Genomic DNA, 27,981 nt, shown 5'->3' with positions numbered 1-27,981 from the left:
CTGCCGTGCGACCCACTCTCCCGCAGAGCCGCAGCCACCGCCGCCTGTGGGCCTGAGTGGCCGGCTAGGGCGGCACCTGTCTCGCTGGAAGCGCGATGCCTTGAACCTGGGGTGAGGTGTGCAGCGCAGTCCTTTCGTCGTTTCCCTTCCTACCTGCTCCACGACCCTCGGGCTGGGAGTAGGCACCGGCCGGGCCTCGACAGCCTAGCCGGGGTTCAGTGGGGACACAGGCCCCGCCCTGCCGCCCTTTCTAGGCCCCGGCTTAGGGTGCGGAGCTGGCTTGGAAGGCCCTGCGGTGGACGCACCATCCCTAACCTGGCGGTTTCCAGTGGCCCAGGGTGGGGAGTTGGCTTGTCCTGCTTGTGGGGCGGGGAAGGAGCTGGGGGAGCTGGACAGAGTTTTTCCTTCTCAAGTCCGGAACCGCATTTGAATATTGCCGCCTGCGCAGTCTGTGGGCTAGCTGTTGGTTAAAATTCAAAGTTCAAGTGCGCTTCAGGAGGGGCTGGGGCGGCGAGGGTGGCTGGTGTGTTTAGTAAACACAAGAGTGCTGTTAAAAACCCTAGGAGCCCCCGCCGCACCCAGATCAGAAACCCTCTGCCGTGTGACGGTAACTCAGAAAAGGTCAAGTCGATCTACTTAGCTTAGCTGCCTCTCCATTTCTACATTAGTTCAGGGTGCCCGTCTTCTCTAAGGGCTTGCCTTGTTGAACCGACTGTCTTGAGACCGATGAGGCGATACGTTTCCTTTTTAATCATTGTAATGATTCTTGGAATGGAAGTCTTCTGTGTTAGCGCTGGGTGATTTCTTGTGTTACTTGTATCGGGTTACAAAATGCGGACTTACTATTATTCAAATTCATCCCCAGATCTTTCATCTTATTTACAGTGTATATCCGTATTCTGACCCTGTCCAGCTTCACAGTGCCAAGTGAGTCAGTTCTTTCCTCTGGCATATTTATAAAGTTGCCTGTGGTTATTAATTCTGAGATTTTCTGCGTAAAGATACTCTTTTCCACTCCTCCGCCCTCGCGCCCATTATTCTTGCGGTAAATTGAGCTCCATCCATTCAAAATTTCATCTTGGACCAACGATCATAGATTATTCACTGCTATATTGAAGTCACCTCTCCAACAAGTGATGCTTTCTGAATCCATAACTCAAAAATAGTGTGGATTTTTCTCCTTTCTTTTAATGCCACCTGGCTGCCATTTCTAAGTAATTTCTTTAGAATATGATTGTTGAGTTCCAAAATATGTACTTTGTCATTTCGTGTAAGTAATCTGTATATTTGATGTGTATAGCCTGCTATTTCTTAGTTCACATCCAAACACCTAACACAAGTACCTTAACCCTTCTCCTCCCCAAAAGGCAGGGGAGATCCAGAGAGGGTTCTTACAAGTTTAGTTAGTGTATTTTTCCAAATATGTATCTAGTAAACACACTGGTGCGGCCACAATTCTGTATTCTTAATCTCCAAGTGCTGTCCATCCTGCTGTAGTTTTTATTTCTATAAACGTTGTCTCCTGATTAAGATCTTTGGGCCTAGAACCGGCATTCTAGGCCCTGTAAGTGACTCTGACTAGTTGGACTTGTTTCACCATGTATCTATTATAACTGCTGTTAATTTCATGTCTTGCAGAACATCTTACAGATCTAGAGTTTAAGTAAGCAATGAGTAATAAAAGTGTATCCTTAGGGACCTACTTTTTAGTACTTGGTTTTTATCACTGACTTTTAAATCACTTCACCATGAAAATAATTGGTTATTTCAATTGTAAATATCTTTTTGTAAGTAAAGTAGTTGATACAAAATTTCATGGAGAACAGCTTTTGGAGGGGTTTTCTAAATACTACAGTACTTGTGAACTAGCCATCTGCTTGCCCTTTCAGACTTATGAATGGATATGGTTTAAATTTTCATGGAGGTTTTTTTTGGGGGGGGGGCGGGAAACTTGGTTGGTTGGTTTTTGCCAATTGTCCTTGGTGTGATTTTATATATTTAAAGAATATTTGAACTACAACAATTCATTTGTCAGAAAAAGAAATGATCAAGTGAATGTTACCACCCACTAGACTCTAGAGAATGTAGCATTTTTGGAATCCTTGATATTCTTATGTTTCAAAATAGTTCTTTCTTTTTAAAATCCTTCAAATGTTTTTTGAAAGCACACTATTTATTATCTTGCTAAAAAGGACTACATTATAGGTGGCACAATAGTATGAGAGCTGCTAGTACTTTGAGAAATCTTGGCCAGAAATTTGTCTTTTGCTGAATTCTATGCCACTGGTTTGCAAATTATGTTCCTATGAAATACTGTTCCCTGATCTAGAAGGAAGTATTTTTTGCTTACATCAAATAATGAATACCTCTCAATTTACAAATTAATTGACTGATACATTTTTTACAATTTTATATTTTTTCTTCTACTTATTTTTTCAATACATTTTATTGATTGTGCTGTTACAGTTGTCCCTTTTTTCCCCTCTTCACTCCCATCTACCCTGCACATTCCCCGCCTTTAGTTCATGTCCATGGGTCATTCATATAAGTTCCTTGGCTTCTACATTTCCTATACTATTCTTAACCTCCCCCTGTCCAGTTTCTACCTACCATCTATGCTACTTATTCTCTGTACCTTTTCCCCTTCTCTCCCCCCCCCCCACTTCCCTGTGGCTAACCCTGCATGTGATCTCCATTTCTGTATTTCTGTTCCTGTTCTAGTTGTTTGCTTAGTTTGCTTTTGTTTCTGTTTTTGTTTTTGTTTTAGGTGTGGTGGTTAATGATTGTAAGTTTGCTGACATTTTACTGGTCATATTTTTTATCTTCTTTTTCTTAGATAAATCCCTTTAACATTTCACATAATAAGGGCCTGGTGATGATGAACTCCTTTAACTTGACTTTATCTGGGAAGCACTTTATCTGCCCTTCCATTCTAAATGAAAGCTTTGCTGGATAGAGCAATCTTGGATGTAGGTCCTTGCCTTTCATGACTTAAAATACTACTTTCCAGCCCCTTCTTGCCTGTAAGGTCTCTTTTGAGAAATCAGCTGTCAGTCTGATGGGAACTCCTTTGTAGGTAACTCTCCTTTTCTCTTGCTGCTTCTAGGATCCTCTCCTTAATTTTAATCATGGGTAATATAATTATGCTGTATCTTGGTGTGTTCCTCCTTGGGTCCAACTTTTTTGGGACTCTCTGAGCTTCCTGGACCTCCTGGAAGTCTATTTCCTTTGCCAGATTGGGAAGTTCTCCTTTATTATTTGTTCAAATAACTTCTCCACTTGCTCTTCCTCTTCCCCTTCTGGTACCCCTATAATTCTTGTTGGAGCATTTAAAGATGTCCTGGAGGTTACTACGCCTCTCCTCATTTTTCTTGAATACTTGTTGCTTCATTCTTTTCTGGTTGAATGTTTCTTTCTTCCTTCTGGTCCACACCGTTGATTAGAGTCCCTGTTTCCTTCCCATCACTATTGGTTCCCTGTACATTTTCCTTTATTTCACTTAGCATGGCCTTCATTTTTTCATTTAATTTGCAACCAAATTCAACCAATTCTGTGAGCATCCTGATTACCAGTGTTTTGAACTGTGCATCTGATAGGTTGCCTATCTCTTCGTCGCTTAGTTGTATTTTTTATGGAGCTTTGAGCTGTTCTTTCGTTTTGAGCCATTTTTTTTTCTTGATGCACCTGTTATGTAGTAAGGGGAAGAGCCTTAGGTGTTCACCTGAGTGGGGCAACCCACGTTGCTGGGTTGTGACGCTGTATGTGGGGCAGGGGTCCGAGAGGGAACCCCTGGTTCCCTTGCTCCGCTGTCTGCCAGATTTCAGTTACTTCCGCTGCTTCCCCTAAGCAAAGTGGGCCCTTCTGGTGCTGATTCCCATGTAGGTGGGTTTGTGTATATTCTAGAACCCTGTGGGTCTCTCCAACGAACTCTCCTGTGAGGCTGGGAGTTCCTCCCAGCACCTCAACCCCCACAGGTGTTTTCAGTCAGTGGTTTGAGGCTTTATTTCCCGAAGCTACGGCCCTGGGTTACTTAGTCCATCCTGCTCCCCAGTTGTTCCTCCTGGTTTATCTGTGTGCCAATGTGGGACCCCCAAGTCTGCAATCCACCACCTCGCCGGTCTGCTGCAGCCTTGCACACCCCCCTCCACTATTGGCCGCCTCACTGGGTCCACCAGCTAGGACTCCCGCCTTGCTAGGAGTCCTCTCTGCCCAGCTGCCTGACCCCACCCCTCCTACTGGTCTGGATGACTGTGTCTTCTTTAACTCCTTGGTGTGGGACTTCTGTACAGTTTGATTTTCTGTCAGTTCTGGTTGCTTTTTTTTTTTTTAATTATTGTCCGTATTTTGGTTGTGCGAGGAAACACAGTGTGTCTACCTATGCCTCCATCTTGGCCAGAAGTCTCCATTTTTTTTTTTTTTTTGAACTTCGGCTTCTCTCTGTTAGTCTTGGTAGATATCTGAATAGGTGAACAAGAGTCAAAAGAATACTGAGCAAATAATAAAAAAAAAGCTGTCAACAATATTTATTGTATCCATTCATAAACATTTATTGTATGCTTATATATCTGCCAAAAGAGAGAACATAGCTGTTATCCTCAAGAAGCTCACAGAAGGGCGTGGTCGAGTGTCCTAGCTGATGTGTGCTGTGATAGAAGAATGTGCAGAGCCCCCAAAGGGGGACACTGGAAAACCCATGTCGGGTGACTGGAGGATGGCCTCAACAGATGGTTTTTGTGAAGATGCACCCTTGGGTGTGGTTTTATATTGCATATAATAGGTCACAGAGTCATATTTTGTATTAGTGGTAAACATTAATATTTTCATTATTTTATAGTATTCAAAGTGAACCATAAATTCCAGGCTCTCTCCACTGAACCAGGTTGAGAACCACTGTTCCAGGCTCTTCTCTAGATAGTGTTTCCTTTTAACCAGAGGGGTTTGTAATAATCAGGTTTGCCAAATACCAAATGCAATTAGAGGATAACAAATTAATATGTTGCCTCAAGTTAAACCTGTCACTCAAAGTTAGGGCACCAAATAAAAACAATGCAGAAATAGAAAGGACCATTTTCTAATTCAATACGTAGCTAAGGCTTCTCTGAAGTATATTATGGGCACATTGATTAAATTATCATTGCATGTGTTTGCATTGTTCAAGCTGTATTTCAAAACTTTGATTTTTATTTCTTTGTTAAGTAATGTAAGTATAATTTAAAGTTTTCAGTCTAGTTGGTTAAAATCTTTTATTGTGTTTAGATTGGATCGATACAGGAAAAGCTAGAGGGAATTTAAGTTTCACTTTGGGAGTAAAATATTAGGTTACAGGTCACCTACTCCACTTCTCACCCAAGCAAGCCTTCTCTAAAACTCTCATTAGGTGGGAATTTACTAATCTATATTTAAACACTTTTGCCCTGGCTGGTGTGGCTCAATGGATTGAGCACGGGACTGCAAAGCAAAGGGTTGCCAGTTTAATTCCTAGTCGGGGCACATGCCTGGGTTTTGGGCCAGGTCCCCAGTGGGGGGCGTACGAGAGGTAACCACACATTGATGTTTCTCTCCCTTTCTGTCTGCCTCCCTTCCCCTCTCTCTAAAAATAAATAAAATCTTAAAAAGAAAAGAAAAGAAAAGAAACACTTCCACACTTTTAATGAAAGATCACATACATTAATTACACTTCTGGATAATTATGGATGATAGGGAATTTCTTACATTGACCTGAAACCTGCCTAACTTACACTTACTTGGCTGTTATGTTCTCTCTAACTATATAAATGAATCTCACTTCCTCTTCCACATGAAACCTCTTCAGACATTTCAACAAAACTATCATGTTGCTCCATGTCATTACTGAACTGTGATTAGAAAGAATAAACTGCTTTGTTTCCTTTTCTAGATCAATAACATGTTGTATACTTTACCAAATATGTTCAAACGATTAGGTGACCTTTAAGAGTGTGACTGCTAAGAGCTGATCGCCAACTTCACTGTGGTCCACGCAATACAGAGCACAATGGGACTAGGCTCTTGCTCTCAACATCTGCTTCTAACAAGAGTTTAGGATCATTTAACATCTTCCTTGCCCCTATTGTTGCCTTATTTTGACTGGCACCTTCAGACATTTATATTTTAACTGCTTTTAGCACATCTTCCCTATGTGTTTCTGTGCAGTTGGCTTTTCAAGACATGTTCAGGATTAACTTTCAGTCCTATTTGATGTAATTTGTTTCATTTCAGAAGATCAGTATCTATTTCAGTCTTGATTCTGGTATTCAGTGTACATTCTTTATTCCAATTTTAGTCATCCACATATTGGGCAGGCATGCAGTCTTGTCTTTGGGCCATCAATGAAAAATGGTAAACAGCCCCTCTCTTGGCGCCAGTCTCCATTTCCTCCTGCCTCTCTGCTTTAGTAACTGGCCTTTTCTGATGCCTCAAAGCCACCATGCTCCTTCCTGTGCTGGGCACCTTCTGTGACCTCTGCCTGCAATGTCTTCCCCTCACCAGGCCTCTAACCCTCTTCTCTGACTCACTCTGACTGATCTCAGATCAAATGTTGTAGACCCAAGGACTTCGTCTCTGACACAAGACTAGGTCAGGTCCCCCGTTTATAGGCTTTTGTAGCACCTTGTCCTTGTTTGGCTTAGCACTTTCATTTTGTAGTTGCATATCTATTGGCATAATTGTCTGCCTCTTGCCCACCAAATCAGATGCTTCATGGTGGCAAGAGCCATGTTTCTTTCACTCATTCTTGTACCCCCAGAACACAGCACAGTGCTAAGCACATGGTGCTTGTTGAATTTAATTTTTAAAAAGGACGTTTAACACAGTGGCTCCCAAACAATGGTCTATAAGCATTGGCTCCTGATGATGGTTTCACAAGTTTGGGTTAGAACAAGAAAAATGTGGGCATTAGTGTATGTGCATATATGTAGTACATATATGTGAGTGTGAGCTTACTGCCTTCTTGGGAAGGACTATTATTCTAATATATCCTTCCACTTTTCCGGTTATAAATTGTTCCTTTTAAATTTTTGTTAAGTTTTGGGGATTTTTTTGTTTATTTTTGAAAACTCTCTTTACTTAGAATAAGAATAAATGTGCAGCCAGGGTGCTCTGAAATTTTACTAGTCTTTAAAATTCAGAAACCACTAACATTGAGTACCCATTGAATACCCTAAGATCTTTGTTTCTTTTTGGATATAGTTGCTGTCAATCTACTTGGCTATATCTGAAATTATTATTTTACATTCGGAGATTTTTTCTTAGTGGCTTGGATCTTTCTCAACAACTTCCTGTTATTTATCTCTATAATGTAATATTTATTGTTGCCAGGTAGGCTCAGATTCAAAACTCACTGTTGAGTTTCTCTTTTTTTATTACAATTGTAATTTTCCTGTATTTTTAATGTAACTAAAGGAGTAAGTCTCAAATACAGTACCTTAAATTTTAATACCCAAAGCAAAATTTGCATATTTATGGTTACTAAGAATTCTTATTGCAAATGTTTTTGTATTTTAAAGTTACATATTTTATATTTAGTTATAACTTAATTTTTTCTTAAATAATAAAGTAGGTTTTCTGGCAAAATTTTTTCTGTGAAATTGTTACTCTTGGGTTGTCCAAAAAGCCCATATTTTTTTCCATAAAATAAAAGACACTTTATTTTCACCAATAATTTTATTGATTTGGATATTTTTAGTATGTGGGCTATCTCTCACATGATAACACTGAATATTCTCAATTGACATCTCAATTTGATTACTAACAACTTCAACTGGTCTACCTGACTATGGTTATTAAATAAATGTTTTGAGGTTAAATTTTTAAGTCATTTCAATAACTTACTGATCTGTATTGATAGGTTTATTAAAGTATGATCCAGCCTTTTAACTAAAATATCACCTTTATATTTAGAAAACAAGTTACATAAATTCTAAGTCAAAAACATCTAGAGGAGTTGAAAAGCAAAAGAGCTGTCTTTTTTTTTTAAGCAAAAAGTGTGAGGTGGTTAAATTATCTAACATTTTAATTTTCTTAGGCTCTTCAAACCAAGCAATGTTTTACATATATTTTACAATTAAAAAGAAGTTGCACATTTATAAAGTAATTGAACAACAAGTGTTTTTAGCTGATATGTTATGATTGTAGTATGTCATAGTGGTTAAGAATATGAGCACTAGAGTCTGAAAAACATGAGTTCAGAGTTCACTTCAACCACTTACCATCTGTTTAACTTCAGATAAGTCACTTAGCTCTATTTCCTTGTCATATAATAGTGCCCGTCTCTTAGGGCCATTGTAAGAAATAAATGAGATAATATGTGGAAGGCCTTTAGTTTGAGTCAGACACATTGTAAGCAGTCAGGAAGTGTTCTGAGAAGAATTTTATAAGGTAAACACATTTCTTATTAAGTGCAGTCACTTAAGTGCCTCTGCGTGTGTGTCTGTATAATGGTTTTTACTTGGCAGAATTATAGGAGTTAGAGGTTCATCACCCTTCCAATCATGTGAGTCCTGTTTTCTCATTTAGCTATGTGATTTTAAAAAATAGAAATATATATCTTTACTTCTAAAATATATTTTTAATAAATTCCACCTTAGGCCGTGTAATTTTACTGAGCTCTCTCACTTAAATGTATTCTTAGTTTTTCTTGATTTTCTTGAAGGGGTGGATATGTTGCTGTTTTTATATTATATATAAAAGTAACATATATATGTATATTTGACAGAAACTATGTGAAGCGACACTCTTTCTGGATTTGAAAAGACATTTCATCATGGGACAGCAAATTTCGGATCAGACGCAGTTGGTTCTTAACAAGTTACCAGAAAAAGTAGCAAAACACGTCACACTGGTTCGAGAAAGTGGCTCCTTAACTTACGAAGAATTTCTCGGGAGAGTAGCTGAACTTAACGATGTGTAAGCTTTGCTGTTTTTCATTGTATTTTCCCCTAAATGTATGCCCCTCGAGTCACGACTGTCTGAGACGTCACCAGAACTTTTCAGCAGCAGTGAGCAAATATTTATTGAGTACCTACTATAAGACTTTTTATGTGGCTATTTTAAACTATGTAATAGGAACAAAAGAGATTGAAGGACCATAAAATTAAATTTTAAGCACGGGCAGATAAATTGGTCCTTGCTTGAAAGCACTGAAGGGGTCTGTAAAGAGAGCACGCCCATTAGCACCCTTGGGGAAAGGCTCCAGGGTGGCCCGGGGCACTCAGGCACTCATCCGTCAATGAGTAAATAAGTCTTCTGTGGTTGTTCACTAAACCCTTCTTTTGAGCCCAGAGAAATGCACATAGAGTAATAACTCATTTATCATTGAAGAATAAGACATTTTAGTTACTAATACTTTCTAATCAGCCAACATCCTTAAATCTCTGCTTAACTCTTGCCTAGATTGATGTTTAAAATGGAATATAAATTTCTCTCTTCTTAAGGAACACATTTTATAGAACTTAGTCTTTTGGGTTTGTGAGTTTATTCTTTATTATGTCAATTTTTATACTGATCTGTTATAGAAGATATTAAAATACACCGGGCTCTTTGTCCCTAAATGGCCTCAGATTGTTATGGTTTTAAAATATTACTTTTTCTATGTGTGTTTTCTCCCCTAGTGACAGGTGAGCAGATGTCACTTCTCTCTATTAAATCTTTCTCTAGCAGCACCCACATCCCTACATCCGTGTGTGTGTGTGTGTGTGTGTGTGTGTGTGTGTGTGTGAGAGAGAGAGAGAGAGAGAGAGAGAGAGAGAGAGGGAAACCTTCTGTCTCCCTTGGGATATACGGTACCGGTAATTAGGGCATTGCCTTTTAAATGCGATCTTAAAGGAGGTTCCCTCTTCAGTCTATTCAATTTAGCTAACCTCCACCGAGCACATGCTATGTGCAAGGCACTTGCTGAGGGTTGCACATTTTAACTGAGGCCTAAAATGATTGCCCAGGTATTAATGGCAGATCCAGCTCTCATTAAGGCCAAAGTGTTTTTTCACTCTTCTACTTTAACTATCCCACTTTAACCTCTCTAAACCCCAAGAAAAGCCAATCAAAATCACCAGGCAGTCTGGACCCACTTAACATAAATATAAACTTATATTAAAGTTCCTATTAATAGTTTAGGGTAAGATGCATGAACTTGCTCCCTAAGCTTCATGATAGCTCTGTTAGTTGATAAGAAACATACTTGGCCATACGGAACACATTAGATAAATAGAGGAAAATACAATTTTTTATAGACGTGACTGGAGTTTATTATTTTTACCTAGTCATGAAGATTAAAGAATGTCTTAAAAGTTAAAGTTATCCTAGAAGATCATTTCTTTTAAGAACACTGAATTTTGTTTATTTAAAAAAATTCACTGAAGCTGAACACAGCCTCTCACAACAACACCAGCTGGTGCACTGATACAGGTGGGTTCCTGGACACTCACCTAGCAAGGGAAGCCTTTACTGGAAGGGGCCCGCCCTCTGAAAGATAATCTAGGGGGTTTTTTTAGGGCCCCCTCCCATGTAAGTAAATATATAGAAAATGAACTAGGAGGCTACATACTGGGCCTCTGGGGAGTTGGTGGAAAGGAGGGCAGCGAGGAAGACTTGACATTTTACTGCATGTGTATTGTTTAATCTTTTATAATAAAAATGTTGTTGGTTTTTAAAAATAGCATTTTACTTTTTTTTTAAAGATGAACCAAATGGTAGTATTTGAGGCTTTACTTCTGGGACCATATTCTTAAGGAGTAAAATTGGGTTGAGAATTTAATAGTATCATAACAATGGAATGATTTTATGTCTATTGTTTCAACTCATGAATAGTAGTCAGTGACATTTGCCATCCCTTTTGAGTCTTAAAGCTTATACAAACCTAGTCTATTATATAAAACTTTGCCTTTTTGCCTAAAGATTCTGAATAAAATATGTCCTGTGAAAGTATCCGTAAGCTAAGTTTACTGTGTAATAGAGAACAAATGGTCAAGAATATCTTCTCTCATTTATCCAGCCCACAGATTTTCTGTGTGGATCTGGTTCTTGCAGCCACTTTTCATGGTCAGAGTTGGGCATTCGTTAAGTGCAGTGCTGTTTGAGAAACAAAGTTAAGCCTATGCAGAAGAAGGCTTGGTAGCTAGAAAACAGCTGGGGACTGGCACAGCTGAATTACATTCCCTGGCAGGTTTTGTTACCTGGGGCTAGTTGCTTAATGTTCAATGGCCTCAGTTTATTTGGCTGTAAGTCACTTAGTTCTGAGTGTGATATCCCCAGTGGTGCTCAGGGAGAAATGTGAGCAGTGATAGAAGGGAGCAGGAATATTGAAGTTTGTCTTTGAACTGATTTAAATTGGTGTTGACGGCATGATAATTATCCTCTAAAAGTCATATTTGTATGTAAGAACCCTATGGCTCTCTAGATTAAAATTACTCTGCTAGAGGAAGACAGTAAAGCTATATTTAAAGGGTCTCTAAATCATTTTCTTGATACAGTCCAAATTATAAACTTTTTCTAAAGTGATGTGTTAGTATTGTTGCTTAAATAAGGACTCAACCAAAAGCAAGATTTTTTTCACAACTTATGTACATCTGAGGCAATAGTTAAAATGTGGGTAAGTAAAACCAGCTTAGTTTTTCTTTTATTAAATTCCTAATTCCTTGGACATGTTTTTCATTGATGTCTATTAAAAATTTAAAGACCATTGAGATACTAGATATGGCAAAAATATTTATAAATATCAATCTATTATAAAGCTGATGACTTTAAAAACTTTGGAAATTAAATAGTATGTTTAATCAAAACTCTATCCCTGTGTTTTAAAGAATCTAATTATTATAATCATTAGTCTTCATGTGTTTTCTTAAAATTGCCTTCTCTGTTTTAAAGTGTTTCTTGATTCTGGTTTCATGGCTCCATTATTTTATATGACTTTTCATAAAATTTTTAAAATGTGTTTGTTTCTTTTCAGAACTGCTAAAGTGGCTTCTGGCCAGCAAAAACATCTTCTCTTTGAGGTACAGCCCGGGTCTGACTCCTCTGCCTTTTGGAAAGTGGTTGTGCGGGTGATCTGTACCAAGGTGAGGGTGATGGGCACTTCCAGTGCAGAGTTTAAACTGTTTTGGTGGTTAGACCACATTTAATAGTATAATATAATGTGGTAAAAATAAATGTTTATAATTTGGTTATTGCTGACATTTATTTATAAAGTTATATAAAACAGTTTTGATACTGTTATTGCCTTCCAGGTTAACTGTTTGAATCTCACTGGTTATATAATTACCATATAGCAGAGATTTTTATAATCAAGAAAGGTGGTAGTAAACTCTCACCCTTATACCTTCTACCTGTCTTTTTGGATTTAGCTGGCTATAGAATCCTAAGATGACACCCTACTTAGCTCTAAGATGACTACTTAAAAATTAAAGTTATTTCAGAAGGTCATTTCTTTTAAGAACACTGGGTTTTATTTATTTAATAATAATTTTAAAATCTATTAGAAGGTTTGTTTTTTTGTTTTCTTTTAGTAATTTTTCATTATGGAATGAATCTTTCACCATCAGTATACTGTCTCTTAGTTCAACTTTAAATTTTAGATAATTGAATATATCAACTGTGCTAAAAAATATAATGGCAGCTGTCACAGAGTATTTGGAAGTCTTATCCATCCATGGGTTGATTACAATAGATGGTTTTTAACCCCTTTGAGCCCTTGGTGAATGAAGGAACAAATTTTATTAGTCCTTCCCTATCCCAACTCCTGCTCTGAAACCATCCATCCATATGCATAAGATCATCCATATGCATATAGACAGTAAATTGGGCATTCATGAGTGCCCTGAGGTCCATGCCTCACAACCCATACCTAGGTAAGGAGACTTTTTTCTTTTGTGTCATGATCAGCAGAGTGTCCTGTACATCCTGTCCCCACCTCACCCCCTAACCTTATCTTCTCCCAGTCCTCTCTCTCTCGTTCTGTTCCAGCCGCCCCGGGCTCCTTGCTGGCCTCCTTGTGCTCTTTGCCAGGTACACTTCTGCCTGCAGCCTGTGCTCTTCCTGTCCACTCAGCCTGGAATGGTCTTTTCCCCCAAACATCTATATGCTCATTCTTGTACTCTTTTCAGTTCTTTAATGCCACCTTCTCTGTGAGGCCTTCCCTGCAACCCTTCAGCATTTCAACTCTGTTAATCTTTTCCATAACACTTATTCCTGTCCAGTGTGTATTTATTGTCTGTCTTTCCTACTTACAGGGTAACCTCCATGAGGGCAGGGTTTTTTCCTGTTATACACACTACATCACCAGTGCCTTGAACAGTGTACATATTACCTATAACATTAGAGGTAGTCAGTAAATACTTGTTGCATGAATCCTCTGATTATAATAGTTTCAGTTTGATAAACTTTGCTATTAAATACCGTGTCTGGGTGAATTATTCCCTAAAATCTTCTGAACTATGAAGTACCAAAGGAAGACTGGCCCAGGTTCTTCAGCTCTGAAAATCTATGTTGTAATCCATAAATTCCTATTACCGTTAATTCTATTTGTTCTCACCCCCATGTATAGTCTTCTACTACAAAGAATATTACAAATTTGCATGTCTATATGGATCTTACCATCCCAAAATTTAATCAGTTGTGATTATTAGCAATGGTTCTGCCATTTTCACAACATGGAATCTTGTGGCATTGAACTTGATTTCTGATAATTCAAGTGATGGTTGTTCTATAGTTTCATTGTAATTTTGATGTGGTTGTGTGAAGAGGTGAGCTGTGCTTGCCTGTGCCTCCATCTTGACCAGAAGTAAAAATTAATTTCTTAAGTCTGGGGAAATTGTCTGATCTCATCAACTGTAAACAAGATGATGCCTAATCAACTCTACAGGGTTGAGTATCAGACAGCATAAATTTGTTTACTACTTTAAACCCCATAAATGTAGAGGACATGACATTTATTTGCTCAGATTCTTGCTCTCTTGTTGGGTATTTTGCAGACCTGGAAAACTTGTATTTCCTAAGATGCTTTACTAGGTATTTGTTCCTCATCTTGGGGAAAAACTGATCAGAGAAATTATTGAGGTTGTTTTTTGTTTTTTCTTTTTCTTCTTCTTATATTTAGATTAACAAGGGCAGTGGCATTGTGGAAGCATCGCGGATCATGAATTTGTACCAGTTTCTTCAGCTTTATAAAGACATCACAAGTCAGGCAGCGGGAGTATTGGCAGAGAGCTCCACCTCTGAAGACCCTGGTGAAAACTCATCATCTGTGACATCTTGTCAGGCTAGTCTTTGGATGGGAAGGTATACAATACACAAGTGCCATGTTTCTCTTATTTTCTTATATGCAAGCTATTAAACTCTCATAAATATTTTTGCTGGTGCTCTTCGTCGCATCTTAAATCACATTACTTTTTGTCTCATTTGATATAATATCCCAGATCAGCTTTTGGCTTATTCTGTGCGTGAGGACACTGTTAGAGCGCCAAATTAAAGAAAAGCTAGAGTGACTCCCATCAGGTAATATTTCTGTCAACCCCGTTTCCATGAATCCGCTGTCCTTTCCACAGGCTTACACTTAATGACCAAAGATTTGTCATTAATACCCCTCTTGTAATAGATATTTAGGTTCTTGGACAATTGAGCCCTGTAGGAAATTAGGTCCAAGAATGGCTAAATCATTCCAATTTCCTTAAAAGTATGCAATTGGAGTATTCAGGTTGTAAATACTGGCTCCAGCATTTGGCAGTACACTCAGGAGCGAGCAAGCGGTTGATGCACATATCGCATACACCAGAAGGAAGTGAAGTCAGCCAGAGGTTTCTGTGACGGTGCTTGTTTACTCAGGCCTGATACATTATTGTCCTATCTCAACTTGCTTTTCCTTCTCTGGACTGCTTTTGGCATGTGAAAGCTCCCACCTGTTGCCATTTGAGAACCATGACCATAATTTAAATTGGTAAATCCCTCATTGGAAAGCCTTACATGCGTCCAGACATGTTGACATCCTGTCTTATTGTCATATAGGGTAGACAGCAGAAACCTGTACTGTCGGTGTGTTCTACTTTAAAGTTAAAGATATGTTTAATAAGAATTTCTCTCTTATTGCTCCAGTTGCATTCTCTGGTCTATTCTCAACCAACTGGTTTCCAAATACTATATTTTAGTAAAATTGTATTTTCCATTTATCATTTTGTTTATTTATAATAGGAGTGTTTGGTTTTCTGAGTTTGGGCTGTACAGATGTTACTGAAATGCCAAATGAGTTTCAGAACATTATAGGCAGCATTAAGGCTTATCTTTCCTGTGTTTTTTAAGGTAATCTTTCAAAGACAAATGTCTGATTTTCTGCTTTTTTTTCTCTCCCTCTTCAAAATGATTATTTATACACAGTGTTTTGAAAGCCAAGAATAGTATTCACCAGTATATTTAAGCTCTATGGTAGCAAATGAAATGAAAATAAATAATTTTTTCTTGTTGCAATCATCTTAATGAAGGAGATAAGATTTTTCTTCCTTTTACAGCGCCCTCAAGACTAGAAAATTCAGGGTCAGATCAGAGTAGGGCTGCTCCTTGCCTTTGTATGTTCTTTTAGTTTTGGGGTTTTGTTTTTGTTTTATACCCTGATAATAGCAAACTAGACTTTTCAAGTTGAAGATCTTAAGAGGTATTTTTTTTTGGTTCAGCCTTACATTTGATGCATATTACTATTAGTGGTTTACATTTATCGTGTATTTACAGGATATTAGGCATTCTAGTGAGCACTTTACATGTATAAACTCATTAAATCACATAGAAATTGGCCTGAGATTCACCTTCTGGCCTGTCTGGCAATACAGCCATGCTGCCATTATTACTCTGGTGCATACAGATCCTGTACCTCAGTGCCTCCTCAACTTGGATAGTGGTTTGGAGGAGGAGCTTGAGATTTACCAAGCCTCCAGGTAGTGTCACTGCTGCTGATTCATGAAGAACACTTTGAATAGTGAGATTCTACTGATGACATTTAGCCAAGTGGTAGTCCAACTTATACTTGAAACCTGCAGTCACGCGGGACTCACAGCCTCAGAGAAGCAAGCCTTTTCTTACACAGATGGTTCTGATTGCTCTGACACCTTCCCTTCGTGCTGTATTCCTGGGATGGCCAGAATCGGGCTCTCTTGAGGCAGCATAGCACAGACTCTAGAATTAAGTTGCCTGCGTTCAAATTCTGGCTATACTTCTAACTGTGTGACTTTGAACAAATTACTAAACTCCCTTTCCTTGCTTTTCTCATCTTTTAAAAGAGGGTGATAACAATAGTATCTGCTTCATAGGACCCTTGAGAGAGTTAAGTGAGTTGTATATGTAAAATGCTTAGAATAGTACCTGGCCCATACTAGTATGTCTGTAGGAGTTACCTGTCATGATTAGTAAATCACTACCATAGTCTACTTATTTCAGTGGCAGTGCCTTTTGGAATTCCACCAAAAAAAGTCTGTTTTCTTTTCCAGCCCTTCATATATTTAAAAAGATTAATCAAATTCCCACTGAGCCTCTGTTCTCCAGGATAAGTGTCCCCAGTTCCTTCAGCCATTTTTTATATGACACTTTTTCTGGGTCCTGGAGGCTTTCCTGGGTGATCTGTCAATATGGCTTTCAGGTTAGGGAGCATAGGGAACTGAAGGCTCCACAGGTGGTCCAACAAGGACGAGTAGAGCTATAGAAGAGCTCTACTTCTTCTGATAGAAAGCTATAGACTCTTCTTCCTTCTTCTGGTCACTGCACCGCAGGGGAGGTAGCAAAACAACACATGACAGGCTCCATTGGCTGTCTCTGTGTCTCCTGTTCTTTCTTTTACCTCTGTCCAGAACACTGCTCTTCACAGCTCTCTGCTCCTCACTTTTAAGCTCTGTCCTTCAGAGAACTCTGTCACTCTTTAGAGATTCAGTTACATTCTCTGCTGCCAACACCCAAGTCCACAGCCTTAGATGTAAACTGTAAGCACCTCAAAAGCAGAGACCACAAATTCTTCTGGGTCTGGCAGTTTGTAGCACCTAAAAGGCACTTAAACATTGAAATGAATATTATGTAGGAAAAAAAATCAAATACATTAGATCCACATCCCTCTAGGTTTTCATTCACTTTCTCGATTTCAGTTCAGTGGCTACCTTATTTCGCCCTATTAGTGAAGCGTAACATTTAGTCTCTTACCAGGTCCTGATGATTGTCTTTGGTAACACCTCTTAGACCAGTCCCCAGCTACCTCTCGAGTGGATCGCTGAGATGAGGATGCCATTGGTTTTCCTCCCTCTAGATTGTCCCTCACGCTGCACTTCCAGTCAGTCTCCCTAGAGCTTTACTTCACTGGGGGTTTACATTCCTCTTGACCAAACTCTGATTGTAGTTTGCCTATCAGAACAAGCTTAAACTTTTCAATTTGATATTCAAGGATCAGGTTATCTCTGCCATATTTAAGCAACCTTTTCTCTTCATTTTCTTCCCGGAGTGTCACACCAGGCTCCTTGCTGCATACACACAGTGTTTTTCCTGCCTCCGCAGCTTTGTTTATTCACCTGGTGTGTTCTTTGTCCAAATGCTGTCGTTTTTCTACCTCATCTTTCCAACAAGTTTGAAATGTACTCATTTCCTCCTTTTTTACTTCGCACTTACTACCTGCAATGCACATTTGCTTATATTCTGTTTTATGTTCAAATTGATGTATTTTAAAGTGATATCTCAGTGTCTTATATATAGTAGTATAAATACAGCAGGGAATTAAAAACAGGTTAGAGATAGCTTCTACCCTTAAGCTTATAGTCTAGTTGTTATACATTGAAACATTCCATTTTTGTGTAATTAAAAAAGTAATACATGCCTGATGAGGAAAACCTAAAAATTACAGAACAGCACAAAGGATAAAGCAAATTAAAATCACTTCAAGAAATATTTATTGAGAACCAAAGACAGACTCCCTTTATTCAGAGAGCTTATAGTTTATATTATGTGGACTCACCAATAAACAGCCAATTGAAATACAGTATTTTAGTTCTTTAATTGAGGCAAATGTTGGTTTTGAGAACAGGGAGATGACCTTTAGAGCTGAGTTGCTGAGGTTGGAGTTTACTGAGCTCACACAGGTGTCCCGGGAGAGGAAAGCAGCCCATGCAGAGGCACGGGGCTTGCTCAGGGCACTCGCAGCTGTGGCGGGAGTGGAGGAGTCGGCACACATTTCAAGAGCTCTTTGAGGACAGAGACTTTGCTTTCTTTCTCCTTTGTATTTCCTGTAGCACCCAATAGTTGAGATGAAGCAGTTTTTTCATGTGTATGCTCATTATCAGCATCAGCACAGGAAGACCCTGAAGGCAAAGTCCATGTACTAGAGAGCTTTGTGTCCTGCATGGTGTATAAATCATGTATTGGTTGAACTCATTTATATAAATTTAATATGATTTAAATGGGCTAAGTTGTTTTCAGAAAGACCTGCATATTTCCAGTTTTTGTCCATATTTTCTTTTAGCCATTGCAGAATGTATCTTTCATCCAGTCTTTTTATATGAAATTTGCCCCTTACTACTTCTTCCCTAATATAATTACCTTCCCTGAAAAGTATGCTGATTTAGTCTGATATTGCATGTCATTTGCTTTATCTGAGGGCACATAGATGTTTGATGATGCTTTTTAAGTCAATGGAAATAAAGTTTAAACTATAATGACAGCAAAGTGTAGTTCCAGCTCAGTTTTCTCATTGCAGGGTGAAGCAGCTGACCGATGAGGAGGAGTGCTGTATCTGTATGGATGGGCGAGCCGACCACATCTTGCCTTGTGCTCACAGCTTTTGTCAGAAGTGCATTGATAAATGGTAAGTTATCTGCTATCTTCATGGGATAGCAAAGGTCACATGGGAGCATAGAAATTAATAAACTCCAAAAAATACAAAAGTATTGTAGTTAAGTATAAGACACTTTGTTCTTTAGTCCTTTGGATTTTTTTATTTATTTATTTTTAGGGGGGGGAGGGAGAGAGAAAGAAAGGGACATCATTGAGAGACATCAATGTGCGGGTGCCTCTTGCACACCCCCTACAGGGGAGTTGGGGAACCTGGCCCATAACCCAGGCATGTGCCTGTGCCCTGACTGGGAATAGAACCAGCAACCCTTTGGTTTGCAGGCCCGTGCTCCATCCCTTGAGCCACACCAGCCAGGACAGTACTTTGAATTTTATGGCATCCCTCCAAATCGTTAAAAATGTAAACGTGAGGATGTATTTTAGTTTTGGCAGTTTACTTTTGCTTAAGGAGACTTGTGCCTAACTTGAGTCTAGAATCGCATGCTCCCATTTTTGCCTTTCTACAAGATTAGTGGAAATAATATGAACCCCTGCATAATTGGACCTGGAGAGAACTTGAAAGATCAGCTAGTCAAGCTCATTAATTCACAAAGTAAGAATCACATCTAGGAGAATTTATCATTGGTGTCCAGTAAACTACGTATATTTAAAGTACAGTTGGATATATTTTGACATGTGGACACGCACAAAAGCTGTCACGACAGTACAGACCGTGGTCAAGTCCGGCAGCCCACGGAGCTGCCTGTGCCCCAGGGCAGAGTCTCCTTCCCACGCCTTCCTCCCCGTGCCCAGGCAACCGCTGCTCTGCTCTCAGCCACTCTAAAATAGTCTGGGTTTTCTAGAATTTTAATAACTGAAATCATACAATATTTACTCTATTTTTGCCTGGCTTATTTCTTTCAATATAATTATTTTGAGATTCACCCATGTTGTATCAGTAGTTCCTTTTTATTAATAGTATTCATTGTATGACTATATCACAGTTTATTAATCCGTTCACCTGTTGATGGACGTTGGGTTGTTTCTAATTTTTGGCTACTACAAATAAAGCCCTTTTTAAACTTTTTTAAAAATTTTGACAATGTTTCTTTTGCTAAAATAAATGGAAATTCAGTCTCTAAATTTAGAAGTTAAAAACCCTACTTTTTTTTCAGAACCTGCCCATCTATCCAAAAGTATAAAATCTAGATTTCTTCAAATATCAGGTGAAAGACAGTTATCCTTATAATGACATAAATAAAAATAAAACAATATTACAAAAACCACTTTCACTTATAAGAAGGACAAGGTTTTAGCACATACAGTATTGGCAAGCCTGAGGAGAAACTAAGCACTTTTATATATTATAGGTCAGCATATAAATTGGTACAACTGCTTTGGAGTACATTTTGGCAATATCTATTAAATTTTTTATTTTAAAAGCAACTTAACAAAGCATAACTAACATACATGCAATAAAATGCACCCATTTTATGAATATATTTCAATACATTTTGACAATTTTTTACAACCATGTAACCAGCATGACAATCAAGATGCAGAACATTTCCCTCTCCCCAAAAAGTTTAGTACCTGTCATGAAGTCAGTAATAGGAATCGGAAATCTTTGTGTATATTATCATTGATAGGAAATCATAAATACTTTTTTATCACATTACGTAGAATAAATACCATTTACTATCATCATGACTTTGAAATCATGGCAGTTTTCAAACTCACCAGAATACATTTACAAATAAATCGTTTATATACATTTGTGGGAAAGTCATTTTATGGACATCCATTTGGGGTTTTTTTATTGGGTAAATACCTAGAAGTGGAATGGCTAGATCACGTGGTAGGTATACTTGTCATATGTTTAACTTTTTAAGAAACTGCCAACTGTTTTCCAAAGTAGCTGTACCATTTTACACTTCCACCAGCCGTGAAGAAGAGTTGCAGTTGCTGCACAACCTTGTCAGCACTTATTTTGGTCAGTCCTTTCAGTTTTAGCCATTCTTTAGATGTGTAGTGGTATCTCATTGTGATTTTAATTTGCATTTCTCTGCTGACTGGTGATGTTGAGCATCTTTTCATGTGCTAATTTACCATCTATTTGTCTTTGGTGAAGTGTCATTCAAAGTTTGTGAGTTCTTTAAGTATTATTGATATATATCCCTTATTAGATACATGATTTGCAAATACTTTCTCCCACTCTGTGGTTTGCCTTTTCATTCTCTCAAGAATGCCTTTCAAAGAGTAGAAGTTTTTAATTTTGACAAGGTTCAATATATCAGTTTGTGATTTATGGAGAGTGATCTTAGTGTCATATCTAAGAAATCTTTGTCTATCTTGTGAGAGCTCTATGACCCACTTTAAGTTAGTTATTTAACATAGTATGAGGTATGGATCAAAATTCTTTTTTTGCGTGTGGCTCCAATTTCTCCAGCACATTTTGTTGAAAAGACTATCTTCAGTACATTGCCTCTGTACCTTTGTTGAAAAGCATTTGTTCAAATACATGTGGGTATATTTCTGGGTTCTGTTCTCTTCCATTGATCTATTTGTCTATTTCATACCAATACCTCAGTATCCTGATTATTATCTAGCTTTTAAAATCAGGAAGTGTTCATCCTCAAACTTTGTTCTTCTTTTTCAAAGTTGTTTTGGCTGTTGCAGGTCTTTCGAATTTCAATATGAGTTTTAAAATCAACTTGTCAGTTTCTACAAAAAAGCAGTAAGGATTTTGGTAGGGATTGGAGATAAGTTTGGAGAGTGTTACCTTAACAATACCCAGTCTTCCAATCCACAAACACAGATTTCCTCCATTTATTTAAGTCTTGTTTAATTTCTCTTATTGATTTTTGTAGTCTGCAGTGTTGCGTTACCTCTGACAGATTTATCCCTACATACTTTATATTTCTTATGCTATTTTAGATGGTACTTTTAAATTTCAATGTATGATTATTTGTTGCTAGTATATAAAAATGTAATAGGTTTTTGTGTTTTAGTTCTTATATTCTGCAACCTTATTAAACTCATTTATTTGATAGCTTTTTTGTAGATTGCTTAGGATTTTCTTGAATATCTGAATGTCATTTTTCAAAAATAATTATTCTGGATATAGAATTCTGGACTGATAGTATTTTTTTCAATACTTAAAGATGTTGCTTCATTCTCATTTTCTTTCATTGTTTCCTATCAGAAATTTCTCATCCTTATCTCTTCTCCTGTGTGGTTGGTTATTGTGCCTTTTTTCCCTCTGGTTGCTTCTAAGATACTTGTTTGTTGTTGTTGTTGTTGTTTTGGTTTTGCCTGGCTTTGATCAATTTGATTATGGTGTGCCTCAAAGTAGTCACATTCCTTCTTCTTCACATTCCTTGTTCTTAGGGTTCATCAAGTTCTTCAGATTTGTAGGTTTATGGTATCATCAGTTTTGGAAGCATTTTCACCATTATTTCTCAAATATTTTTTTCCGTTCTCTCCCCTTCCTTCTGGGACGGCAGCTGCACACATTGAACCACTTGAAGTTGTCCCGCAGTTCACTAATGCTGTTGTCCTTTTCTAAATTTTTTTAGTCATTTTCTCTGTGTCTAACTTGCCATTAATTCCCATCCAGTGTGTTTTTTACTTCAGATACGGTGTTTTCATCTCTAAAACTTTGATTTGAAATTTTAAATATCTTTTATGTCTCTACTTACGCGTTTGAGCTTTCCTCTAGTATTTTATGTTTTTTTTTTTAAATTTTATTTATTTATTTTTAGAGAGGGAAGGGAGGGAGAGAGAGAGAGAGAGAAACATCAATGTGCAGTTGCTGGGGGTTATGGCCTGCAACCCAGGCATGTACCCTGGCTGGGAATCGAACCTGGGACACTTTGGTTCCCAGCCCGTGCTCCATGTATTTTATGTTTTTAATAGAAAAGTTATATAAGATTTTATTTCAGCTAAATTGATGACAATGCCAAGAAGCAAGGTCTCAAATGCTCCAGAGAAGGACAGTTTCTTTTTTAATTGTTGTTCAGGTACTCCTCTAGTATTTTTTTTAATATGTAGAATATGGGTATCATAACCTTTCATTTTCTTCTCTGCTATTTCTAACATCTGTGTCAGTTTTGGATTGGCTTTCACTGGTCTTCCTCTTCATTTTGGGTTGTATTCTTCTGCTTCTTTTTATGGCTGGTAGATCTTGATTGGGTGCCAGACATTGTGATTTTTACCTTTTTGGGTACTGAAATTTTTGTATTACTATAAATATTCTTGAGCTTTGTTCTGAAATACAGTTACTTGGAAACGGTTTGATCTTTTTGCGTCTTGCTTTTACGATTTGTTAGGCAGGACCAGAGCAGTGTTTAGTTTAGAACGAATTATGCCCTACAAATGGGGCGAGGCCCTTCAGAGTCCTCGATGATCTGTGAGTTACAAGGTTTTCCAGTCTGGCTGGTGGGAACAGGCAGCGTCCCAGGTCCTTCGTGAGCTTTGGGTACTTTCCCCTCAAATCCTTTTGGGTGATTCCTCAGTATCAGGTAGCCTCCTCACATGCACACACTGCTGCATATACTAGGGGAACCTTCAACAGATGAGGGAGTTTTCCCTTTGTGCAGCTTTCTCCACACCAGTTCTCCGCCCTGTGAACGCTGGCTGCCTGAGCCTCCTGAGATTCTCAGCTCTGTCCCTTCAGCGAGGGGAGCCTGCCGAGCTCCACCTCCAGTCCGCCTGCTTCCTCTCGCTGGGAAGCTCTCAAGGCAGTGAGCTGGGGCAGTTACAGGGCTCATCTCCTTCGCTTCCCCTCTCTCAGGGATGATTGTCCTTTGTCATCTGATATCCATCCAGTCTGTCCCTATTGGCTGGAAGCAGAAGTTGACTTTTTTTAAACTGTGGCGTTTGTGCCCAGAAGAGCACACACATTATCTTGTGAAGTGTCTCTGAGGAGCCAGAAATGAAACTGGGTAACAGGGTGTATACCAGCTCTAGTGTTCACATTTAGTCTTTGGAATGGATTTCTTAATTTTTGCACAAAAGCCAAGGAGCAGTTGATATAATTTAATTACTTCGGTCTCAGATTTCACTGACAGATGAAGAGAAAAACATTCTCCCTGCATGACATGTTTCTGGCTCAAATATGGTATTTTTGAAAGTTCCAAAATAATGTTTGACAAGACAAAAAAAATCCTTTGGAAAACATCTTATTTAAGTGATCGTATATAAGCTCTTTTCCTGTCAGGAAAATTCTTCTGTGTGTAAAAAGTTATCTTTTATTTTAAACCTCGAATACTTCCATTTCATTGTCTGTAGTGGCAAAAGACAGGAAAAAACCTAAATGTTCTTCCCTGGGAGACTAGTTAAAAGAATGGTAGCCTGTTCATACAGTGTGTGTTTGAAAGTATAGACAGTTCTAACATAGTGGTACATAATGGTCTACAAGATATATTGACAAGTTAAAAAAAGAAAAAAGCAGCCCTGGCTAGTGTGGCTCAGTGGATTGAGTGCCAGCCTGTGAACCAAAGGGTCGCTGGTTTGATTCCCAGTCTGGGCACATGCCTGGGTTGTGGGCCAGTTCCCCAGTAGGGGGCTCAAGAGAGTCAGCCACACATTGATATTTCTCTCCCTCTCTTTCTCCCCCTTCTCCTCTCTAAAAATAAATAAGTAAAAATCTAAAAAAATGTAAAGAGCAGCTGTGCGTGTGTACACACAACCTTGATCATGCCTGGGCTATCTCTAGAAGAGTATATAACAGGCTGGTAGTGGTGCTTGCCCCTGGGGGTGAGAATCAAAGACTGGGATGGAGGGGGAGATTTATTTTTCATTGTGTACTTTCATGCTATTTACTTTTTAAAAAACCATGTACACGTATTACTTTTCAAACAAACCTGTTTTAAAAAGAAAAAGAAAAACTGTTCTTTAATTGACTTCTCTAACAGGAGTGACCGACACAGGAATTGCCCTATTTGTCGCCTGCAGATGACTGGAGCAAATGAATCTTGGGTGGTGTCAGATGCACCCACTGAAGATGACATGGCTAACTATATTCTTAACATGGCTGATGAGGCTGGCCAGCCTCATAGACCATGACCTTGGGGCGAGGTGTTTTGTTGCTATTGTGGGCTCCAGACACTTGGGTCATGGAGAAAGCATGCAGGGATGCGTGGCACAGGCACAGGGAGCTCACTTTTCCCCACCCTCTCGTTTTTTCCCTTTTCCGACAGTTTGTCCCATTTCTTTTGATAAACTTTTCATGTCTTCCATTTATGGTAAACTAAAATTTGCTACTGTTTTAGACCGTGTTTTCCTATTACTTACCTGTTCTAATATAGTATATTAGAACTAATTGCTCTTGAATACTTTGCTGAGGTAACCACAACATTACCAGAGGCTTCTGAAGCACTACTATTTTTCAGGGTAGGAGTATTCTGAAATCTATTTAGGTGGGTTTAAAATAAACCATGAATGCTAAAAAGTTGTAGCCACTGAGAGACAATTTTAAATGACTGAAAATGTAGAATACATCAAAGTGCATGTTACTACTTAAATTAGTCTTTCTGCTGGAATCTAAGGAGTATGTATGCCCCCTTGTGGTTAATTACTGCTCCTTTAATAATTTTTACTTGAAAAATTCCATAGTTCTTTCATAACATTAGTCATGTGTTTCAGAATTACATGGTTTTTACTTAAAAAGCTTTTTCCCCCCCATGCTGTGTAATTTGGGTAAAGACTATATAAAGTCAGGTGCAGCTTTGCCATGTGAATGGATTTCTGATGGGGAATCTTCTTGACTGCTCTAGAAACGCTTTCCCACAGCTGGGGAACTGTTCTACATAGCTTTGGAAAATGCTCATACGTCTTGGAGTTTCAGAAGAAAATTTTCATCCCAGATCCTAAATTTTACATGTCCAAATTATGAAAAATCATTCAATATTGGTTTATGGTACTTTCATTTTCTTAACTTGAAAGCATCTTTCTGAGGCCAAGACCACAATTTTCTTAGATTAAGGGAGAAGAAAATAGGATGTAGCCTTTTCACAATATGCACATAAAAACACCTCTGAAAACTAGGAGACAATTTGGCTTTCTTACTGTTTCATTCTACTTGTTTTGAAATACTTTGAAAGAGTATAGTCATAATGGAATTATAATGTTCAATGTCACTTCAACCATCTTTTTAAAAATGTTTGCTTATAAAGTAAAATTTTTGTTTCATGTTACACTGTCATTTCAGCATGTAATAAAACTAGGGCCTGATGTCTCCTTTGAAAAGAATGTTAATATTCCATGTAACTTACCTGACTTCTTTGTAAATTGCAAATATCTTCTGAAGTACCAAAGTATACAATTAAGGTTGCTGCTTATTGATGACAGAATTCTTGGATACTAGGATTTTAATAGGCATGCAAATTAAATAATTCATTTTTGATGTCTGACCAAAGGTGGCTTGACTTTTACCCCCAAAATACTGGTAACTAATTGGTGGACATTCATGATGGGGGCAGGTCAGTACCAAGTTAGCACTCACTATGGATATCTGTGCCAAGTCCTGAGCTCTGTCATATTGACCTGGCTGTGTACTGTATGGTTGTGTGACCTTGAGAAAGTCCCTTCCTCTGGCTTGTAGGTTCATACTTTATAAACTGGACTTCATTTGTGGTGTTCACACTTTATTTCAGCACTAGAATTTTTTCCCCCAAGTACACATGTGCACACACCACATACTCCTTTATAAATTCATGTTTTATTAGTATAAATTTCCTTATGTAAACTTCATATACTATTATACTAAATATTATAAAGTCAGTCAGTGAAAACATGTATTAATGCATTGGTGACATGCAGTATATTAGAATCTGGTGAGTAACACAGTTGTATGATGGGACTTGGTTTTTAAATTAACTTTTTTTTCCAAAAAAAAATTTTAAGTTAAATTCAAGTTATATTTGCAGTACCCTGACTCTCCTCCATGGAGCATTAGCAGAGAACATATTTTTAAAACCTTGGCATAGATGATCCCCTGATATGTTTTTTAGCTCTAAGATTTTAAATTGTCCTTTTGGATTAGACTTGCTAAGTCCAATTCAGATTGCCTAATTTATGATTGTTTCTGAAGGTGAACAGGGTTGCTTTAAGATTTTTGGATCCTTCCCAGGAATAGCTAGTGATTTTATCCCTCAGAATCTCTCACCTTTCAATGAATTATTTAACAGTAAGCACAGCAACTTAATAATGCCCAAACCTTTTTATTTGTCATCATGAGCTCCAAGAAACTAACTCACCTACTGTGAAATATAAAATGTTATTCTTACTTAGCCTTATCTAATAAATGAGCAGTTTTTGTTCACTCCATTAAACTGGGTAATAATTCTTAACATGTGAATATTAGGTATGTTGTATTATAATAACTAATCATAAAAGTTGTAAATATGTTTAATGGATGAAATGTATACTTTTTGTATTTGTATAGCTTTGTCTTTTTAATTATGAGGTACTTAAATGCACTTACTATGATAGGAAATATAATGTGCCTTCTATGATTTGTAAAATGGTTTCATGAACTCTAAGAAATTTATGTTACAAAGTTTTCCCTTCCCTAACCCAGTAACAAAGGGATTACTCATTATAATGCTATAGAACTTTAGTTCAAGAAAATGGATTTGACTGTGTACTGAATTTAGAAGTTGACAGTAATAGTATTTGTTTTATTCTTAGGATAAACTGATAATATTGTGCAATAAATCATCTTTTTCAAGTAAATTTTAGTTAATTGAAGAGACTTTTCTTCTTATGTAGTTTCATAGTCTTAAACACTAAACATTTATATTCCTTAAAGGACTATTTTATACTGTGCCCTGGGGGTTTGTGATGCAAATTCATTTAAAATTGGACTCAATTTTCTTTTATTTAATATATATCTGTGTAATGAGGCTTCTTGAAAATATCTTTTGGTTCAGTGATTTTTAACATTGGGAAGTTGGATTCATTAAAAGGCAGTTCAAAGAATTTGTACCTTAACTGCTTTCTTCATTTAAGTCAAGCCTAACCTGCTCTGTCCTGGAATGAGAAACTACATGGGGATTAGGAAATTCAGCTGATCACCCACATGCATGCTGAACAACACAAAGGCAGTACAATATAAACCGTTTACAGCAGACTTTCACTTGTTTTATCTTTTTACCCTACTGGACAATAAAAATAATTGATAAAATA

The 27,981-nt window shown here is 37.9% G+C and overlaps 1 protein-coding gene across 2 annotated transcripts; it reads left to right on the top strand.

Moving 5' to 3' along the window:
* On the top strand, nt 1-27,981 carry RNF141 (ring finger protein 141). Of its 2 annotated transcripts, none has more exons than XM_045825577.1 (6): nt 1-116; nt 8,732-8,922; nt 11,960-12,068; nt 14,105-14,286; nt 18,716-18,823; nt 24,708-27,981. In XM_045825577.1, the coding sequence occupies exons 2-6, from the start codon at nt 8,780-8,782 to the stop codon at nt 24,856-24,858; spliced, it is 693 nt and encodes a 230-aa protein (XP_045681533.1). In that variant the 5' UTR covers nt 1-116; nt 8,732-8,779; the 3' UTR covers nt 24,859-27,981. The 2 variants fall into 2 exon arrangements, with proteins under 2 accessions (XP_045681533.1, XP_045681532.1); XM_045825576.1 differs by having other exon boundaries at nt 12-111.

Source organism: Phyllostomus hastatus, unplaced genomic scaffold, assembly GCF_019186645.2.
Source record: "Phyllostomus hastatus isolate PE091 unplaced genomic scaffold, TTU_PhHast_1.1 phas_scaffold_585, whole genome shotgun sequence".
NCBI lineage: Eukaryota > Metazoa > Chordata > Mammalia > Chiroptera > Phyllostomidae > Phyllostomus > Phyllostomus hastatus.
This window is presented reverse-complemented; position numbering and strand designations above follow the sequence as displayed.